The sequence below is a fragment of the Haemaphysalis longicornis genome, unplaced genomic scaffold, assembly GCF_048455015.1.
Source record: "Haemaphysalis longicornis isolate Haplotype H1 unplaced genomic scaffold, Haemaphysalis longicornis Haplotype H1 scaffold_13, whole genome shotgun sequence".
Taxonomy (NCBI): domain Eukaryota; kingdom Metazoa; phylum Arthropoda; class Arachnida; order Ixodida; family Ixodidae; genus Haemaphysalis; species Haemaphysalis longicornis.
Window position 1 is genome coordinate 86,771,873 of NW_027526233.1, and position 16,087 is coordinate 86,787,959.

General features: G+C 46.8%; 1 protein-coding gene across 18 annotated transcripts in view; it reads left to right on the forward strand.

Moving 5' to 3' along the window:
* Positions 1-16,087, forward strand: part of Hppy (MAP4K3-like protein hppy) — a 228,952-nt gene that overhangs the window by 169,799 nt on the left and 43,066 nt on the right. For 4 of the 18 annotated variants that reach the window (XM_077694881.1, XM_077694890.1, XM_077694887.1 and 1 more), the window contains 5 exons: positions 2,887-2,934; positions 6,101-6,134; positions 8,380-8,545; positions 10,547-10,752; positions 13,015-13,144. In XM_077694881.1, the coding sequence (XP_077551007.1) occupies positions 2,887-2,934; positions 6,101-6,134; positions 8,380-8,545; positions 10,547-10,752; positions 13,015-13,144 (584 nt within the window). The remainder of the gene's footprint in view (positions 1-2,886; positions 2,935-6,100; positions 6,135-8,379; positions 8,546-10,546; positions 10,753-13,014; positions 13,145-16,087) is intronic. The other 14 variants (XM_077694883.1, XM_077694891.1, XM_077694893.1 and 11 more) reach the window with 6 other exon arrangements.

Consider the following 16,087-nt stretch of genomic DNA (forward strand, 5'->3'; position numbering starts at 1 on the left):
CACATGACTGGGCGTCTGTAATGGGGCCTCTAGTTCCATTTGACCGCATCACTTGAATGCTAAAGGGCAGTTAACGCACTGAAAATTGTTTTATTGTTGGCCTGTATGACATCATTCTTGCTCATAACATGTCACTGGGGCGCAAAATTTGGAAGTTTTTAAATACTTTTTGCTTTTTTCCCGTTAAAAAACATCTTTTGTGGCTGTAATGGAGCTGAGTGAGATACTGAATCCTAGTTCTTTCAAATTAAACGAAGTTGTATTTTCTCTTCATGGCTCCTTTAAATGCCAATGGTGCTAGACTTGGCTGCTTGCATGCATCGGAAATTCACAATGCTTTTAATTGCACTGCCCTTTGCAAAGCAGATTGTGTGATGTAAAGTGAGACGCTGTGTGATAGCCTTAAAATTTGTCCGCCGTAAAATTAGGACAACGATAATAACAGCAAAGTTGAGGTGCTGTTGTGCGAGAGAGACAAACGTGTTTAAGGAACGTACTGAGGGACAAAAAGTGTTGGGTAGTTTCAGGAATGTCACGCGGCCGCGTGAATACAGTACTGCTGTGCGCGGAACAACAAACTTGCATGTTTTTGCTATTGATGATGGATTACCTGTGGCAATACACAGTCAGTCAAAACACCTGTGCTACTGTATTTTTCGTTCCTCCGTGACACCCATGCGCACCCGTTTAGAAGCAGCGTGTGTGTGTGTGTCCCTTTGAGTATTGCATCGGCATCGCCCCACCTCTACGAGAGCGCAAGAAGCGGCTGTCGTCGTGTACTCGTTCGATCTCCGTTGTGTTTTCCTCGTGCACTGCGTTCGTCTGCCACATCCCTCCTGTCATCCCGGCCAATTGTCTCGCTGCGCCAGGGCCATTGGAGATGCCGCTGCAACAACAGGTGTCCGCGACGTGAACAGCTGCTCACAGCCGCTGTGCTCTGTTTCCGCCGTGTCGTTTTGTTTGCCTCCGCTCTTCTGCGGCCGCTTGTGATTTGTGTTGCTTTGCGTCGTCGTCTCTGCGTAGAGAGCCTTGTGTGTGAATGTGGCCTTGTGTCAGGATTCCGGGGGTTTTGTGTAGACAAGCGTGGTGAGTCTGCTGCTGGGGGAGCGGTTGTGAAGGGAATCCCCCGGAACGACAGAAGCTAATGCGTCGTTGAAGATTGTGACAGGGCTAGCTGCTTTCTGTGCTTGCGGTGTAAACGTTTGAGGTAACAGTGATGTCACGTTTGGGATCCGTAAATAATTTGAGATATGTCAACAAGGTGGAAATTTGACCAGCACTTCATACCCCCCCCCCCTTCTTTTTTTTTTGTAGTCCTGCGCATTCACTTTTTTCTGAAAGTTGAGGTATTTGTGCGCGGTGGACGCATTCTGGCAAAGAAGAAATCGGGTGCTTCACTATGTGTATTTCAGCTTGCGCAGGAGTGGAATAGGGCTAGGTGCGTTTTGTAAGCTGGCAACACTGAAAAGCTCCAGTGACTGTTACGAACGGTACAATAACAGTTGGATGCTACATTTTAATTGAACTTTTATACATCCCTTTGCGAGGACAATGCACTTGTGGACACGCGTAAATAGGCAATTTTCGTTACATATTGCGTATCGCTTTTAACTCCTACATGGCGTGGGTACAATTTTGGTCATAATTTGTAAGTCACTTTAGGGTTGGTACGTATTACCTGCACCAGTTTTCATAACGCCACTGCATTTTGTGTTATAATTTAGCTGGGGAAAAATAAATTTTGTCATATTGTTGAGGCAAGCAGCGTTCAAAGGCTTCACAGTGAAGTGCTTGTGTTCAAGTCAAGGGACTTCTGACTCTTTATGAGCTTTTTTTTTTTTTTTTTTTGCAAAAACGTGGTTGGAGGCCGTAAACTAACTCTGCCTTGCTGACTCAACAAGCAAAACAGCTACATGCAGTGCTTGATGATAGGATTTCCTGACGCTTCAAATGGGGACACCTTTCAAATGCTGAGCTACGTTCGTGTGTGACCCAAGTTGCGGTAATGAGGTCACTAGTTTACGGTCTTGTGCACAGATGACACCAAGTACAGCACTTTTCTGATTTGGATTCAGCTTGATCTTTTGTGCAATACTGTCTGCTCAGTTTGTTGTGGGTGTAGTGAAAATAAGCACATCAATGTAAACTTCACATTTTTTTGTTTTTTGTTTGGGAAACAAGTGTTTTATTTAGGGAACAGCTTGAGGTCTGCATGTGGCACAACTTAGCATTGCTGCCTAGGCTTGGTAGTCTGGTAGTCTTTGTAGTTTACACTTAACTGTAAAATGAGTCGCTGTACATAGTTACACAACTGGTTACGGCTGCTGAGGACATTATGCATCAATGGTGTAAAAAAATGTTGTTGAAGCCAGGGAGGTTTAACGGTAGCATTTTTTTGCGCAGTTACAGAGTTCTCGATACAGAGCCTTGTTTGTTCATGTAATATATATTTGTGTTAGTTCATAGACTGGTTGTATTGTGAAACGTGTGCATATCTGTGCATGTGTGTGTTTGTCTGTGTGCTGCTGTTAAGAGTAGGTTGTTTCGTCTGCACTGCCTTGTAGTAGTCGCACACTGCGTGTCTTCATGTCTGTGAACTGTGCTTTGTTCTTGTCGAGCACAATTTTTTTGGTGTTTGCATTCCGCACCTTCTCGTGTGACCTTCCACACCTTATTGTTTTTTTTTCACTTTTTCGAACTGAGTGTGAAACCTTCGAAAACATTGCCCGGAAAGAAACATCCTCTTGCGCGTTTGCTCCCCGTTGTCTTTCGTTGCGAGACGTTGTTGGTTGCGTGTTGTGCCGCCCTGTCTCGCACCGTGCGCGTCTGCGCCTCGGCGGGGGTCGTAGCGGCGGGTGCTGAGAAGTGCGTTGACCTTTTTCGCAGGGGTCACACTGAGAGCTTGTCCGACCGGGACCTCAAGTACTCGCAACAGTAAGCCGTCTCTCCTCCCCCTTCCTGCCCCGTCTACACTCACACACACACACGCACGCACACGTGCACGAGGGGACGGGCGCTGTGGACTTGAAAGCCATGCGTCGGCACCACTAACTAACTTCCACTAACCTTAGTCTGCTCATCTTCTTGTATTCTGAGTTTTTGGCGAGCACTAACAAGGGGTTATGCTTTTGAGCTGAGCCATGCAGCAGTAAGGAATGAAATGGCTTCGAGGGATCCTCGGGTAAAAAAACAAGAAAAACGCGGAAATTTAGCTGCAAATCTTAGTGTAGCACTTTGTGTGAATGATAAACGTTCCGGTTTAAAGGTCTAGCGATCGTCGATTTGTGGATCTTATCGAACAGATTTGTTACTGCAATTGTACGCAGAGGCTTGTTTAAGCCTTATTTGGTGAGATTATGGTTGCCCTTCTTTTGACACGAGGTGAAATGCAAGAATTGCTGAGTGACCCGCCGCGGTGGCTCAGTGGCTAAGGCGTTGCACTGCTGAGCACGAGGTCGCGGGTTCGATTCCCGGCCGCGGCGGCCACTTTTTCTGACGGAGGCGAAAAGCAAAAGCGCCCGTGTGTACGAGATTTCGGCGCACGATAAAGATCCCTAGGTGGTCAAAATCAATCGGGAGCCCTCCACTACGGCGCGCCTCATCGCCTGCGTTGCATTGGCGCGTTATATTACAATCAATCAATCAATCAATCGAAAATTGCTGAGTGTGTGAGATTTCAGCATGCAGTTAGGAATCCCAGATGCCTTAAAAATTCTCCTACACCACGGTGCACAGACTTTTTTTTTTGTTACCATTTAATTCGCCGTACTAGTACCATGCAAATGCACCATCGTTTGTGGTGCACAATAACGTGGTGCACGAAGTCACAGCAACGTCATAGAAATAAGATGAATGTTAAAAAAAAAAGCCGGTGGCCAAGCTTTGTTTTAATTTTTAGTAATTTATTTTTGTTTTGCTGCAACGATTGTATACTGCTGGAGCAATACGTCTGCTGCTGCTGCTGCTGTTTTTTTTTTTAACCCTGCTCAGTGCTTGTTGCAGTGCTGGCTGTCATTTCATTGTTGCCAACTGCTGTTGTTTGCTGCTGTACTCTAACAGTTTGTTAGCTTCTGCCATAGGTTCAGTTGTGAAGCCTTTAACTCCCATACTTCAAACCAGTATACCCAGAGGCAGTCTGTGCTTGCTGACAATTTTTCACAAACACCAAGATGAGTGATTTGTGTCGCAAGCAAGAGAGACTGTGCTTTCGATTTATCATAGTCACTGTTTGTGGTGAGTTAATAGGTCGTACGACAAGTTTAGCAGTGGCAAGGTTAAAATTGGCGCTGAGTTTAGTATCAGCTACCTAGTACCAGCTCAAGTGTTGCAACAGCACTGGCTACCATTTTTGCTGGGAGCATGCGTTGTGCATAAACTGGGATGCATGAGGTATTTGCTGCACACACGTCCCTGTTTTAAGTGAGCATGCGTTTGTGACAGAACTGCTAATGCACTAACTCCGTGGCCTTGGTTGTGGCAAATGTTTGTTGTGAATCTGATGTGACTGACTCGAATATGTGTGGAATGTACCAAGTGTTAAGGCAGCATTATGTTACACATGAGGAACGCAAAGCTTATGCAGCGTGTACAAAGTTAGTGTAATGTTGTGACTCTGAGTTTTAAAATTTTCTTTTTGCAACACTGCAAATCTTACTTTAACACCTATTGTAGATGCTGGGAACGTTCCAGCTTTTGTATTTCACTGTGTTATTCCCATGGGGTGCTTAAGAAATTGCGGTTTTAGAGGTTTTTGTTAGACGAAGTTTCTTTGTTCTATTTGCTTGACTTGCTGGCTTGGGCTTTGTTAGCACGTTTTAGCTGCTGCTGGTTTGTTTCGTAGCGGCGAACTTTCAGCTGTCGGAAATGTCTGTCATAACAAGCCCTACCTTCTGAACAACATTACATTTTGCTTAGCATGTCATCTAAGATTATTTCTTGGTTTCTTGGTAGAACTGTCTTCTCTACTAACACAGATGGACTGCCAATCTGGTTGTGCCGACGGCAATTGCTGTGTTGTGATGCTTTAAACTGCTGCGTTGTTGCGTCTTCCCTGGAAGCCTTTTCTTTTCTTTTTTTTTCACTTTTTATGCGTTTTTATTGTTTCGTGCCTCTTACATTTCCTTTTGGCATCATTTCTTCTAAAACTACTTTCTGGTTGCGAAAGCTGCGATGTTGTTTGTGCGCTATTTCCTTTTGCTGTTGGCTCTCCTTTTAGAAATAACTCACTCTAATCACTCATGCTAAAATTGCTGTTGATTTCATGCTTGTCTGTCATTTGCCACAAGCTATGAGGAGTAGTTGTTGATTTCGTGCTTGTCGTGTGGCAAAAGTGGGGAAGCGGTGAATTGTTCGCCAATCGACTTCTCTTGTATGTCGACCTGTCCGCCTGTCTGTACTGTCTTGCTTCTGCAAAACTCTGCAAATGCTGCTGCTGGCAAATTCTGCTTCTTCTCTCGGCTTGGCTTGGCTTGATTGCCTGCTTCCTTCACCTTGCACACGCTTTCTCGTAAACCTGCTCACAATTTTCACCACTGTTTTGATTCGTGTCCACATGAATCGTTCTCTTCTACTAACACTCGTGTACTCCTTTTCTGAGCACTACTGTTATGGTTATTTGTGCTTTGAAAGACTGTCACCTTAACTATTGATTGCTACAGTTGGTGAGGTTCCGGGAACTCGAGCCATTGTGTTGCTAACCTTTTATTAAAAAGTTACACTGGAAGTTTCACGTTGCTAGCTTGCTTTAAAAGGTTGTAGATTTGCTTTGGAGCTAACCTCTAGCGCAGCTTGGGAATGTAGCAGGGTTGCTAGACTGCCATATGGTGTGAGTCCCCTTTCTTAAGGTTAGAAATACGATAAAAATTACCTCTCAACTGGCAGAAATGAGTTGCACTGGTAATAAGAATAAGTTGGGTCTATTTTTGGATGCTTCTGTCGAGAAAGTTGCAATAAAGCACATTGAAGTGAACTTTGGTCAGCTACATTTGCTTACGAACGATGGGCAGGTTTGTAAGCTGTGCTGCTTCATTTGTTGCGGGGTGACTTGGCTCGTTAATCCTCTTTTGCCTCCCGTTCTTCCCCTCACCTTTTCTGCTTTCAGGGCCACACTTCCTATGGACAAGGCTGACAGCGCGGTAAGTGGTCAGGCTCTTGGCTATTGGCACCTGTTGTCGCAACTCTAAGGAGCACTGCACATTTCATTCGTGTTATCTTTGTTTACATCCTTTTGGCTTCAGGAACAAGAGTGACTGTGTTTCCAACAAAAGTGATTGGGTTGGGGAGAAAGTAACTCGTATTTTGTGGATGTCGGCGAAATGCCGCGTGTGACTGCCAGAAACAGTGTATAAAACTGGAAAAAAAAAGGGAAAAAACTAGCCCTTCAGCAAACCCCTCTCTGCCTTGAGCGACATTTGATGCACGTCGCCCAAATTATTCTGGAATTGCTTCTGCATTCTAAATGGAAATTTGGAGCTGAATGAATAAAGTAGATTTGAGGACAAAAAAAAAAAACGGCTGGATTGATTGAATGCATCTGAAATGTACTGCGCTTCCTTGGCCGTTGCAAATAGTTGTAAGGCAGTTGAAAGTACAACCTGCATGACTGGGGAAATCCATACATTTTTAAATTTTACTAAGTGTAATTGCTTCTTAAACAGGCCAACATGGTTTTTCCTCTTGTCCGTGGCTCAAACCAGTTAGAACAGGCAGTTGCAGATTTTCACTGTTTTGACTGAGCTAACCAACAAACTTGTCAGTGGTTACGCAAGCACAAGTTGGTTCCTCAGATAAGCTTTAATCCTTCTTAAAAAAAAAATGCACGCACCCGCTATGGTCATGTTGATATTTAGTGCAAGCATTGTTTACACTACTGTCTTTGTGCAAGCTCAGTATGCAGTGAGCTTAGTGCTGTAGCCTGTGTTGCGTCTTGTGTTCCTGTTCCCTTGCACGTTCTGCCAGCGTGACATTTTTTAGTGGCCGTGGTTACATATTAGTGCAAGGCACTGGCACCTGTGTTGTGGCTTTCCTCCTGAGAGAAGAAGGGGACAATGCGGGTTGCCGAGATGTCGCCCACCTTGTTTGGGAGAGGAGGTACAGAAAACGCTCGACTGTGGCGTCGGGCACACACGTCACGAGTGACGAGTGCGCCTGCCGGTTGTCGGTCGCACATTGCATGCCACGAAAGAGTGCTTCGTGCTTTATAACGACATCAATAGAGCCTTTGTCAGACGTGCCCAAAGTGGCGTTGTTAAAGGAGCCATGAAGAGAAAATACAACTTTGTTTAATTTGAAAGAACTAGGATTCAGTATCTCACTCAGCTCCATTAGAGCCACAAAAGATGTTTTTGTTTTAACGAAAAAAAAAAGCAAGAAGTATTTAAAAACTCAAATTTTGCGCCACAGTGACGTGTTACGAGCAAGAATGACGTCATACGGGCCAACAATAAAACAAAATTTTCAGTGCGTTAACTGCACGTTAGCATTAAAGTGATGCGGTCAAATGGAACTAGAGGCCCCATTACAGACGTCCAGTCATGTGTCGTCGCGGCAGCTCAGTTAGGCGGCCGCCAATCGCACAAACAAGGTTCCGCGACGTCATAGAAAAGTTGTGGGAAATTGGCTAGGGGGTCGCGACTGCTTTACACATTTTCTTCAATATCTCCGTTATTTGTTCGAAGATTGCGATGATATTGGTATCATTGTTATCGGGACTAAGCAGTCTTTCTTATACACCCAACTTGTATTTTGTCTTCATGGCTTCTTGAAGCATTGGCGGCCAGTAACAGCACCGCTAATTGGACCGAATGTTTTGTCTAGAGCTTTCACCCTAATGCGTAAGTTGCGTTTGGGGATCGGCTAACGGTTGTGGTTGACTGAGCGCTGGTGGTGGGGCGCTTGACACAAGTATTTCTTTTTGTTCGTCCCTCTCTCTTGTGCACCTTCTTCGAATCTTATCGAACCCAACTAGCCTTTCAGATTGCTTCGATCTTTCCGTCTTGAAACCCTGCCCATCGCTTCCAGCATGGCACCCCCCCAGGGTGGCTCACTGGCTAAAGCATTGTGCAGCTGAGCTCAAGGACGGAGGTTCGGTGCCGCGGCGGCCGCTTTTCAGGCGGAGGCGAAAAGCGAAATCGCGCGTGTCTTCGATATTTCAGTGCGCGTTAAAGATCCCAAGGGGGCCCAAAATTAATCCAGGACCCTCCACTCAGGTGCACTTCAAAGCACAGGTGTAACTTCAGCGCGTTGAACCCGCAAAATTTAATTTTTTTTTTTTCCCTCTGTCATAGCACTGCCAATGTGTTCATAAGGAAGAAGAGTAAGAAACAGGCCTGGCCAAGTGTTTTGATGGTGCTGCGTTGGCTCCTCCCCTCCTTGGCGCAGCAGGAGCCCTGGCCGTCGGGTCGTCCCCCCCACGAGAATGGTCACAGCAGCCGGGGGGAGGAGCGCTCCTCCGAGAGGAGAGACGGCACCCTGGAGGCCGTGGTGGGCAGGCTACCGGTCACCAGCTACGCCATGCTCGAGACCGACATCCTGGGGGACAGCCCGGGTAAGGAGGGGGCTGTTCATTCGTCGACAGGGGGGACGGTCAATCAGCGAGACACCCCAAGCACTCAATCTATCTCCCCTGCTGTTCATTCAGTGGGTCAGTCTGAACAGCTATACAGGGTGTTGTGACGATAATTGGAACACTTTAAATTTTTTGCTGAGCGAACCGCCACTCTGTTCACACTCAAACTTCACACGAAGGTCGCATTTTGTGGTCTATTTTGTTTGACACCAGGAACGACAACGGTACTTACCTGTTTATCCTGAAAATAAATAAAAACGATTGTCGCCCATGGGAAAATGGCGGCCGATTTGGACGTGCGAGCCCGAAAACCGGGTTTTCTGATCGCCTGCTAGCTCATTCCTACGTGCATTTTCTGATCGTCTGCTGCACCATTTGGCTCCTTCCTACCGTGAATCCCTAACGTGCGTTTTGCGCTGCATACCCCAGGTGGTTCCATCATTCCAACATCAACTTGTGCTGGCTCGCACGTCCACATCAGCTGTCATTTTCCCTTAGGAGAAAATCCTTCTGATTTATTTGCAGGATAAACCGGTAAGTACCATCGTAGTTTCCGGTACCAAACCAAATAGACCACGAAATGCGACCTTCGTGGCAAGTTTGAGGGCAAACAGAGCGGCGGTTCGCTCAGGAAAAAATTTTAAAGTGTTCCGATTATCGTCGCAACACCCTGTACTCCCATCAATCATTAACAGGGGCTGCGGTCCAGTCGATCGATCTTTCAGTCCTGTCGTTCAGCAGTCCGGTCAGTTTTACTCTCCCATCGTTCAGTCCATTCTGCTTATGGGGGAGACTTAAAACAGGGTCCCCAGGGAAAGGTAGGCGAGCAAATGCACTGTTTACAACTATTTATAAGGGAAGACTTCTACTGACAGAGAGGAACTGTCATATTTTAAAAGCAACGCACATAACTTGCCTACTGAGTACAGCTTGCCTAGTGCCTACTGAGTACAGTCTAAAAGCAGAGCTCACTGCTAGAAAGTTAGCCCACTTGCGCAGTTCTAAATCAATCCTGTCGTTCAGTCAGCCTGTGCATTTGGGATCAATCAGTAATGATTTGCTTATTTACATTGAAGTTGGCACTGAGAGTGTTTGGGCTGATAACAGTGAGCCCGGTTAAGCAGTCCTTCGGATAAATCACTGCAAAGCAACCAAAGGGTGCCAACAACAAAACGCACAAAACAGCACCGAGCTGTACTGTACAAAACAAACACGTGACAGCATGTATTACATGGGTACAATTCAGGACATGGTTTGATTGGACTAGGTACTACAATTGACGTGTTAATTTACGTACTCAAGACCTCTGTGGTTGTTATGTTGTTTTATGGTTGCATGGGCCCAGGTTTCCTATGAAAGAGTAGAGAGTTGTCGAGATTATAAGAAACGAACTAAAATGTCTCCCAGTAAAAAATAAAACAATGTTGATAGCACATAATTACACCCTATTATATAATTTACTTGTAAAGTTTTCTGCGGCTCAGTCACAACGAGTTATGGCACCACGTGGCCGAGGTAAAAGCGAAAAAAAAAAATGGCAGCATCTCCACTTCATGGACGATGGGAAGGGTACGGAGTACGGGGACATCTGATTTGCGCCCCAACTGTCATTCGATTTGAGCCGTGGGTTGCTCCTAGGTTATTTCCTAAATGAAACTGCAACTCACAGCTCAAATCGAATTTCGCTTCATTTTCGTTTGATGGTGGTGTGCGCACGGATGGACGCGGACAGAAATTGGGAGGTCCTAAGGTACTCCGCATCTTTACAGGCGAGGGACACTACTGGACACTAACTCTGTCTGGTCTACCAGACACAGGCTCGAATCCTGCCGGTGCCTGTGTGGTTTTTTGCGATTGTAAATGCTACGCACACGGACGCGGCCGGACATTGTGCGGTCCTAAGGCACTCCGCACCTAAAACAACGATGCAGACGGTTGTGACACCTTCTTGTTGCCACCCCTCTCTGTTGTGCGGCGCAGTGGAGGACACGCGGGAGGGCAGCCTCACCCCGATGGGAGGAGGCACCCTGGAGAGGGGGAGGGGAGGAGAGGAGGAGGAAGAGGAGGAGGAGGCCCCCGACGAGGACGTGATGACGCGCTCCCACGACGGAGCGGGCAGCCGGCCCGAGGCACCCCCGCGCAAGAAGGAGAAGCGGCGCTCCCACTTGGTCCCCAACGTGCCCCAGGTACGGTGTCCGTGTTGTTAGTGGATGCTGGATGTGCAAATCGGCCCGCATGTGCTGGTTGGCTGCGTCTCGGATTGCCAACCATTCCGATGAACAGCAGCTAAGCCTTGTGTCTGTCAGCATCGAACTCGATTGTAGCAAAACTCTAACAGAGGGAGTTGTGCTTTCGAGGCTGTCGCTCACAATAAGGCATCTCCGCAGAATACGTCCATCTAGCAACACCTCCAAGCAGGACAGGACACTACAAGTTAAAGAGTTAATGCCAGCAAGGAATGGGTGGCATCAGTGCTGTGGCATCTATTCTGTACTCGTTGTGTTGCACCTTCTTGACAGTGTTTCAAGATGATTGGATTGCAATCTAGCCAAAATTTCCGCTCTGTGCAAAGTACATGCATTGACAACAAAAAGGGCGTCAAGCCTATCAAATTTGTTAGTGCCTGTAAGCAGAGCAGTGGCGTCAGTTGTCTGTTGTGTCTGTCTTACCCTGTTTACACATTCAGTCAAGTGGTGTTCTACGCTCGTTCCGATATATGTGGGGAAAAAAACAACAACTAAAAATTGGTTTCTTTTGTATGGTTCAACGCGAGCCTTGCAGGGAGTTACAGATCGTGTTGTCGTGCGCAGTTATTTGGTGTCTCAGTTCACTTCTGTTCTGTTAAATCGAAGCTTTCAGCCGCTCACTGATGTCGAGTGTAGTCCACCCCAAAACGCAGTGCAGGAGAGCCATCTTTCTCTGACGATTGTGATGATCGAGGTTGAAGTGAGGGAAAATGAAAACAGTTCCTGCGGTCAGAATCGAATTTGGGTCCCTCGTGTTTTATTATAAAGCCAATGTCTATCTGATTGCACCATTGTGGCACGGTCGAAGCTGTCTGCATTTGGAGGGGGGTGCATGGACGTTCAAAATTAGACAGAACAAATAAACTCGTTTCTCGCTTCTGGGTTTGTTTGCTTGGTGTTGGACTTGATTTTAAAAGTGCTTTGCGTTCCCCAATCGTGGTCGTTTCATCAAAGCGGTGCTAATTGATTTTTTTCGTACTTTGTCTTCTCACTGCCCATGTTCTTTAATGTGCATAAAAAGGCGGGCACAGGCCAAGGAACGTTATGTGCACTGATGTCAAGTGTAAAGTGAGAGCTGGCTTTGATAAATCTTGTTATCACTAGCATTGCCGTTGTAAGGTGCCGGAGTAGTGTTCAGAACAGTCCAAGTTTTGGCTTTGCTGCGATGGTTTCATTACTGACACTTTTTTTTTTTTCTTCTTCTGATGGCATCCCAGCATGCAGGCACAAATTGTGCTGGCTGTGTTTTCTCGTGCATCTTTGCTTGGTTTGTGCCAGACTTCGTTCACTCATTATAGAAGCCCTTCCTGAGAAAAAAAGATAGTGCAAGTCTGAACCAATGTTGCCTACTGAACAATGTATTTTTCCATCATGGTTATGTTCTAGAAGAGTCTATGCATGCAAATGTCAGCTACTTTCAAGCTAACAGCGTGCTTGCTGCAGAAGCAACTTCTGCCACTTGCCCTTAATTCATCTTTTAAGTTGCTGAAGTCAAGTCCACCTATACCATCGTGGATGTGGGGGGTTAAGTAAAAGCAGCAGCAGTCTTTTAAAGCGGAGCTTTTTATGCCCTACCGATGGCGGCCGTCCCGCTTACAAAACACATTGCAGGAAAGCCAACTTTACACAGTTGGTTTCCACAAAAACGATAGTGAGGATGAGCAAAGGCGAATCAAGCACCTCCAGGAAAAAAAAAAAAAGAAAGCTTCCCTTGTTCAGAATCGAACTGGGGCCCCTGATGTTACAAAACCGCCGTCAAGCCGATTATCATTCCTACACGGTGGATGTTTGGATTTAAAGCAAAGCTTTCTTGTTCTCGCTGATGGCGACTGTCTCGTCGCAAAAATGGGAACTCTTACAACATCAACGACAGTGAATGAATCTCTCATGAGAAAAGCTGGGCGTTTCAGCCACTCTAGTCGTTATACGGAGAGGGCATCAGTTTTTGTGGTGCGTACCTTCCTGCCCAGAGACGGCCGGCCCTCCATGTCCCCAGAGTTCACCGAAGTGACACATTTGGTGTGGGTTCAGCTTGTTTGATTGGGCTTCTGAGCTTGAGTTCGGCAGCAGATCGGCCTGTAGTAGTAGATAGATATGCGTGCACTGTTGTATTGCCGCAACCTTCAGCCTGCCTTGCACGACCTCTAAACGAGCCATGCCCTCCCTCCCCGGTCCGACCCCTTTCCCCGCTGTTATACCCAGCAGAAGCCCGTGAGCAACGGCCTGCCTCCGACACCCAAGGTGCACATGGGGGCCTGCTTCTCCAAGGTGTTCAACGGGTGCCCCCTCAAGATCCTCTGCAGCACCAGCTGGATACACCCCGAGACCAGGGGTGAGCGCTAGTGCAAGTGCAAGTGCGGGGGAGTAAGAGTGCAGACCGCTTTGATGTCGGTGGGGGAGCTTTTGGTGATGAGGTAGGACGGGTTTACTCTGCTGGAATGTGACGGACTGTGAGAGCGGCTTCCTCGTACGTGTCTGCCAACGCTCCATCACGGAATGTGATGGGAAAAGTTTGCACGGGTGCGTGTTTGTTACAAATTCCCACTGCCGAGACTTTAACCCGAGGGGAAAGCCAAAAGGCACTTAGCTGCTGCGCCAGTTTCTTACTAGCTAATCTCTCTTAGGCGGTTCGTGTGCACATTCTTGAATGTGATACAGTAAAAGCTCGTCAATTTGAACTCTGTTAATTTACGGGTAATTCAAACTGACGCCATGGTCCCAGCAGAGCCATGTATATTTCCAAGGGTGAAAAGTCCCGGTAAATTCGAACGCGTCGGTATCGGGAACGGTAAATTCGAACTGGGATCCCCTGGTTTCCATCGCTCCTCGCAGAAGAAGTCGGCCCAGAGGATTGCAATGTGTTGCAAATCCAAGCCAAACCAAATTTCCTACAGATGCAGGGGTGAGACAGCTGCGCATATTGCGCCTTTTTGATACAATTCCATTTTCCTGCGCCAAGCTGCTCCAAAAGCACTAAAATGGCGAAAATTGCGCCAAACTGCTCCAGAAGAGCCTCAACGGCACGGATTTTGATGCTCATGTCAGTTTCGGCGGGGACGAAAGCATCCCGCATCCCAGTCACCGCTTAAATGGCACAAATAGAAAGACTGAATTGAAGCAAGCGATAGCTTCTAAAACTCGATTCGCCTTCCTTCCGGGTTCGCTGAAACGGCCTCGATTAGGCATCGCTGTGGCAACAAACATGACCGCCACCTGATCTGGCTGCTACCAACGCGCTCAGTGCGCATCGGTGATAGTTTCCCTGGCTTATTTTGCGTTATCAGCTGGGTTCCAGTCTATTCATTCTATCTGTTGTGGCCCTGAAAAGGGACGTTAACGCGGAGATATGGTTTGAGATTGGTGCCAAATTACGGGAAGTTGCGCGGATCGCAAAAAAGTTCATTGAAATGTGGGGTCTACGACTTCGGCGTGGTTTGTCCTTGCGTGCGAAACGCGGTACACGCAGCTATAATCTGGTCGTGAAGTGAATTTTTTGGCTCGTTGTGGTGTTAGAAAATGCTGAGGTGCTGCTGTGCTTCGAAGCGCGATCGCGAGCCTCGGGGATGGAACGGTCGATACGAAAGTTGCGGGCTGTGCTGCGGCGCCGCGACCTGTTCAGGCTGCGCCCAATAGCTGCAGGACTACCCGGTTGCCATAGAATGCGACTATGTACTTGATGTATGCAAAGTGAAATTTAATGCCAAAATCTAGGTGGCTAAACAGTAACGCTACTCAAATGACCATAGGGTGAACCTGCGCCCCGGGGACTGAAACCTGTAGGCTGGTTGGGCTATGCGACCGTTAGCTCGCAGTTGCTCAACTGTTGCCGTGACTACAGTCGTTCGTACAACGCAGCCTGGGATTACAAAATTAATCATTTCAGCATTAAAACAGCAAAAAAATGCCACAATTCCGGATATCTTAAATTTGATAAGAGTTTTAGCAGTCCGTCTGTTCCGTCGTGTACTTAGTTACCGTGCTGACCGGGACTCGTCTGGGAATTTGGGCATTCGTAGCGGTAGGCGGATTAGTTCCGCGGGCCTGCCTGCGCCTTGTCCACACCTCCTCGCCCTTCCGCGCGCGCATGCGCAGACCGGTCCTGGTCAAACCGGTAACAAAGTAACCAACAGGACAGACGGACTGTAGAACTCTCTAATGTTAACCGCAGTTCTGTTGTCAGTGTTGCGTGCAGCCGCAATACAATATCACCAGTTAGGAAAAAGGTAGTGCAGTTAGTACTTTATGATACTCCTAAAAATTCTTTCAGGTAAGGCTGTTTCAGTGTTCTGTGTTTTCAAAACTGATTGAAATGTGCACTTGACCCTGCAAATTGCTGAAATAATGATTTTTTAAGCTCACAAGACGATGTACTAAATGTCCCTAACTGCTCCAAATCAAGATTCTTCTGCTCCAAAATCGGAATTTTGCTGCTCCGAAAACTGCTCCCAAATTTGTTTGGGCTGTCTCACCCCTGCAGATGCGAAACAATAAAACAGAAAAACAATAGCGTAGTGCAAGCTACGCTGTAGCGACAGCTTTTTTCGCTTCTGCAGCGGACTGAGCAAATAATTTCATTCGCTGTTTGAGCTGCATGAACATCATTTACGAAATCACCTGCCACAAGCGTGTAGTAGCGCCCTATTCACTAAAACGGGTCCAGAGGTGGCTTTTTGTGTTCTGTCTGCGCAGTGTGGTGCGACGACCATTCATTCTAGTGCCCTCACGCTAATCTGAACTCCGCTTAATTCGAACAATTTTATAATCCCCTTTGAGTTCGAAATAACAAGGTTTTACTGTAATTTGATTGCTTGCATAATGAGCGCTCTGTCTGCATTGGGCACTCCACACATTGTGAATGCCTATTTTTTATAACCGTACCAAACGCAGCCAAGAGCTCTGTTTTGCACAATGCCATTGTGTTGTGAGAAGAGATATTGAGTGGTGCACCTCAAGGGATCGCCGCTATCGCTTGCTGCTCACTTCCAGTTGTGGCCAATTTGAACAAAGCAGCCATCTGTCGAAGAGCTTGGATGCTCTCTGAAATATGGGTTTTGCTTGTTGTTATGTGAAGCATCTTGGGCGATAAAAGATTCACGCAGGCACACAGAGCTGTTATACATAGTACGTTTGCATACAGTCTTGAAAAGGATTGTTGGGCCGTTCGACATCACCAGTACTTTGACACAAACAGGTTCAACTTCGTAGCTCTTATAGAATAGCAGGGAAAATACATTTAGAGGGGGGTTGGCTGGCGACACGGGAAAAGAGAAAAAAA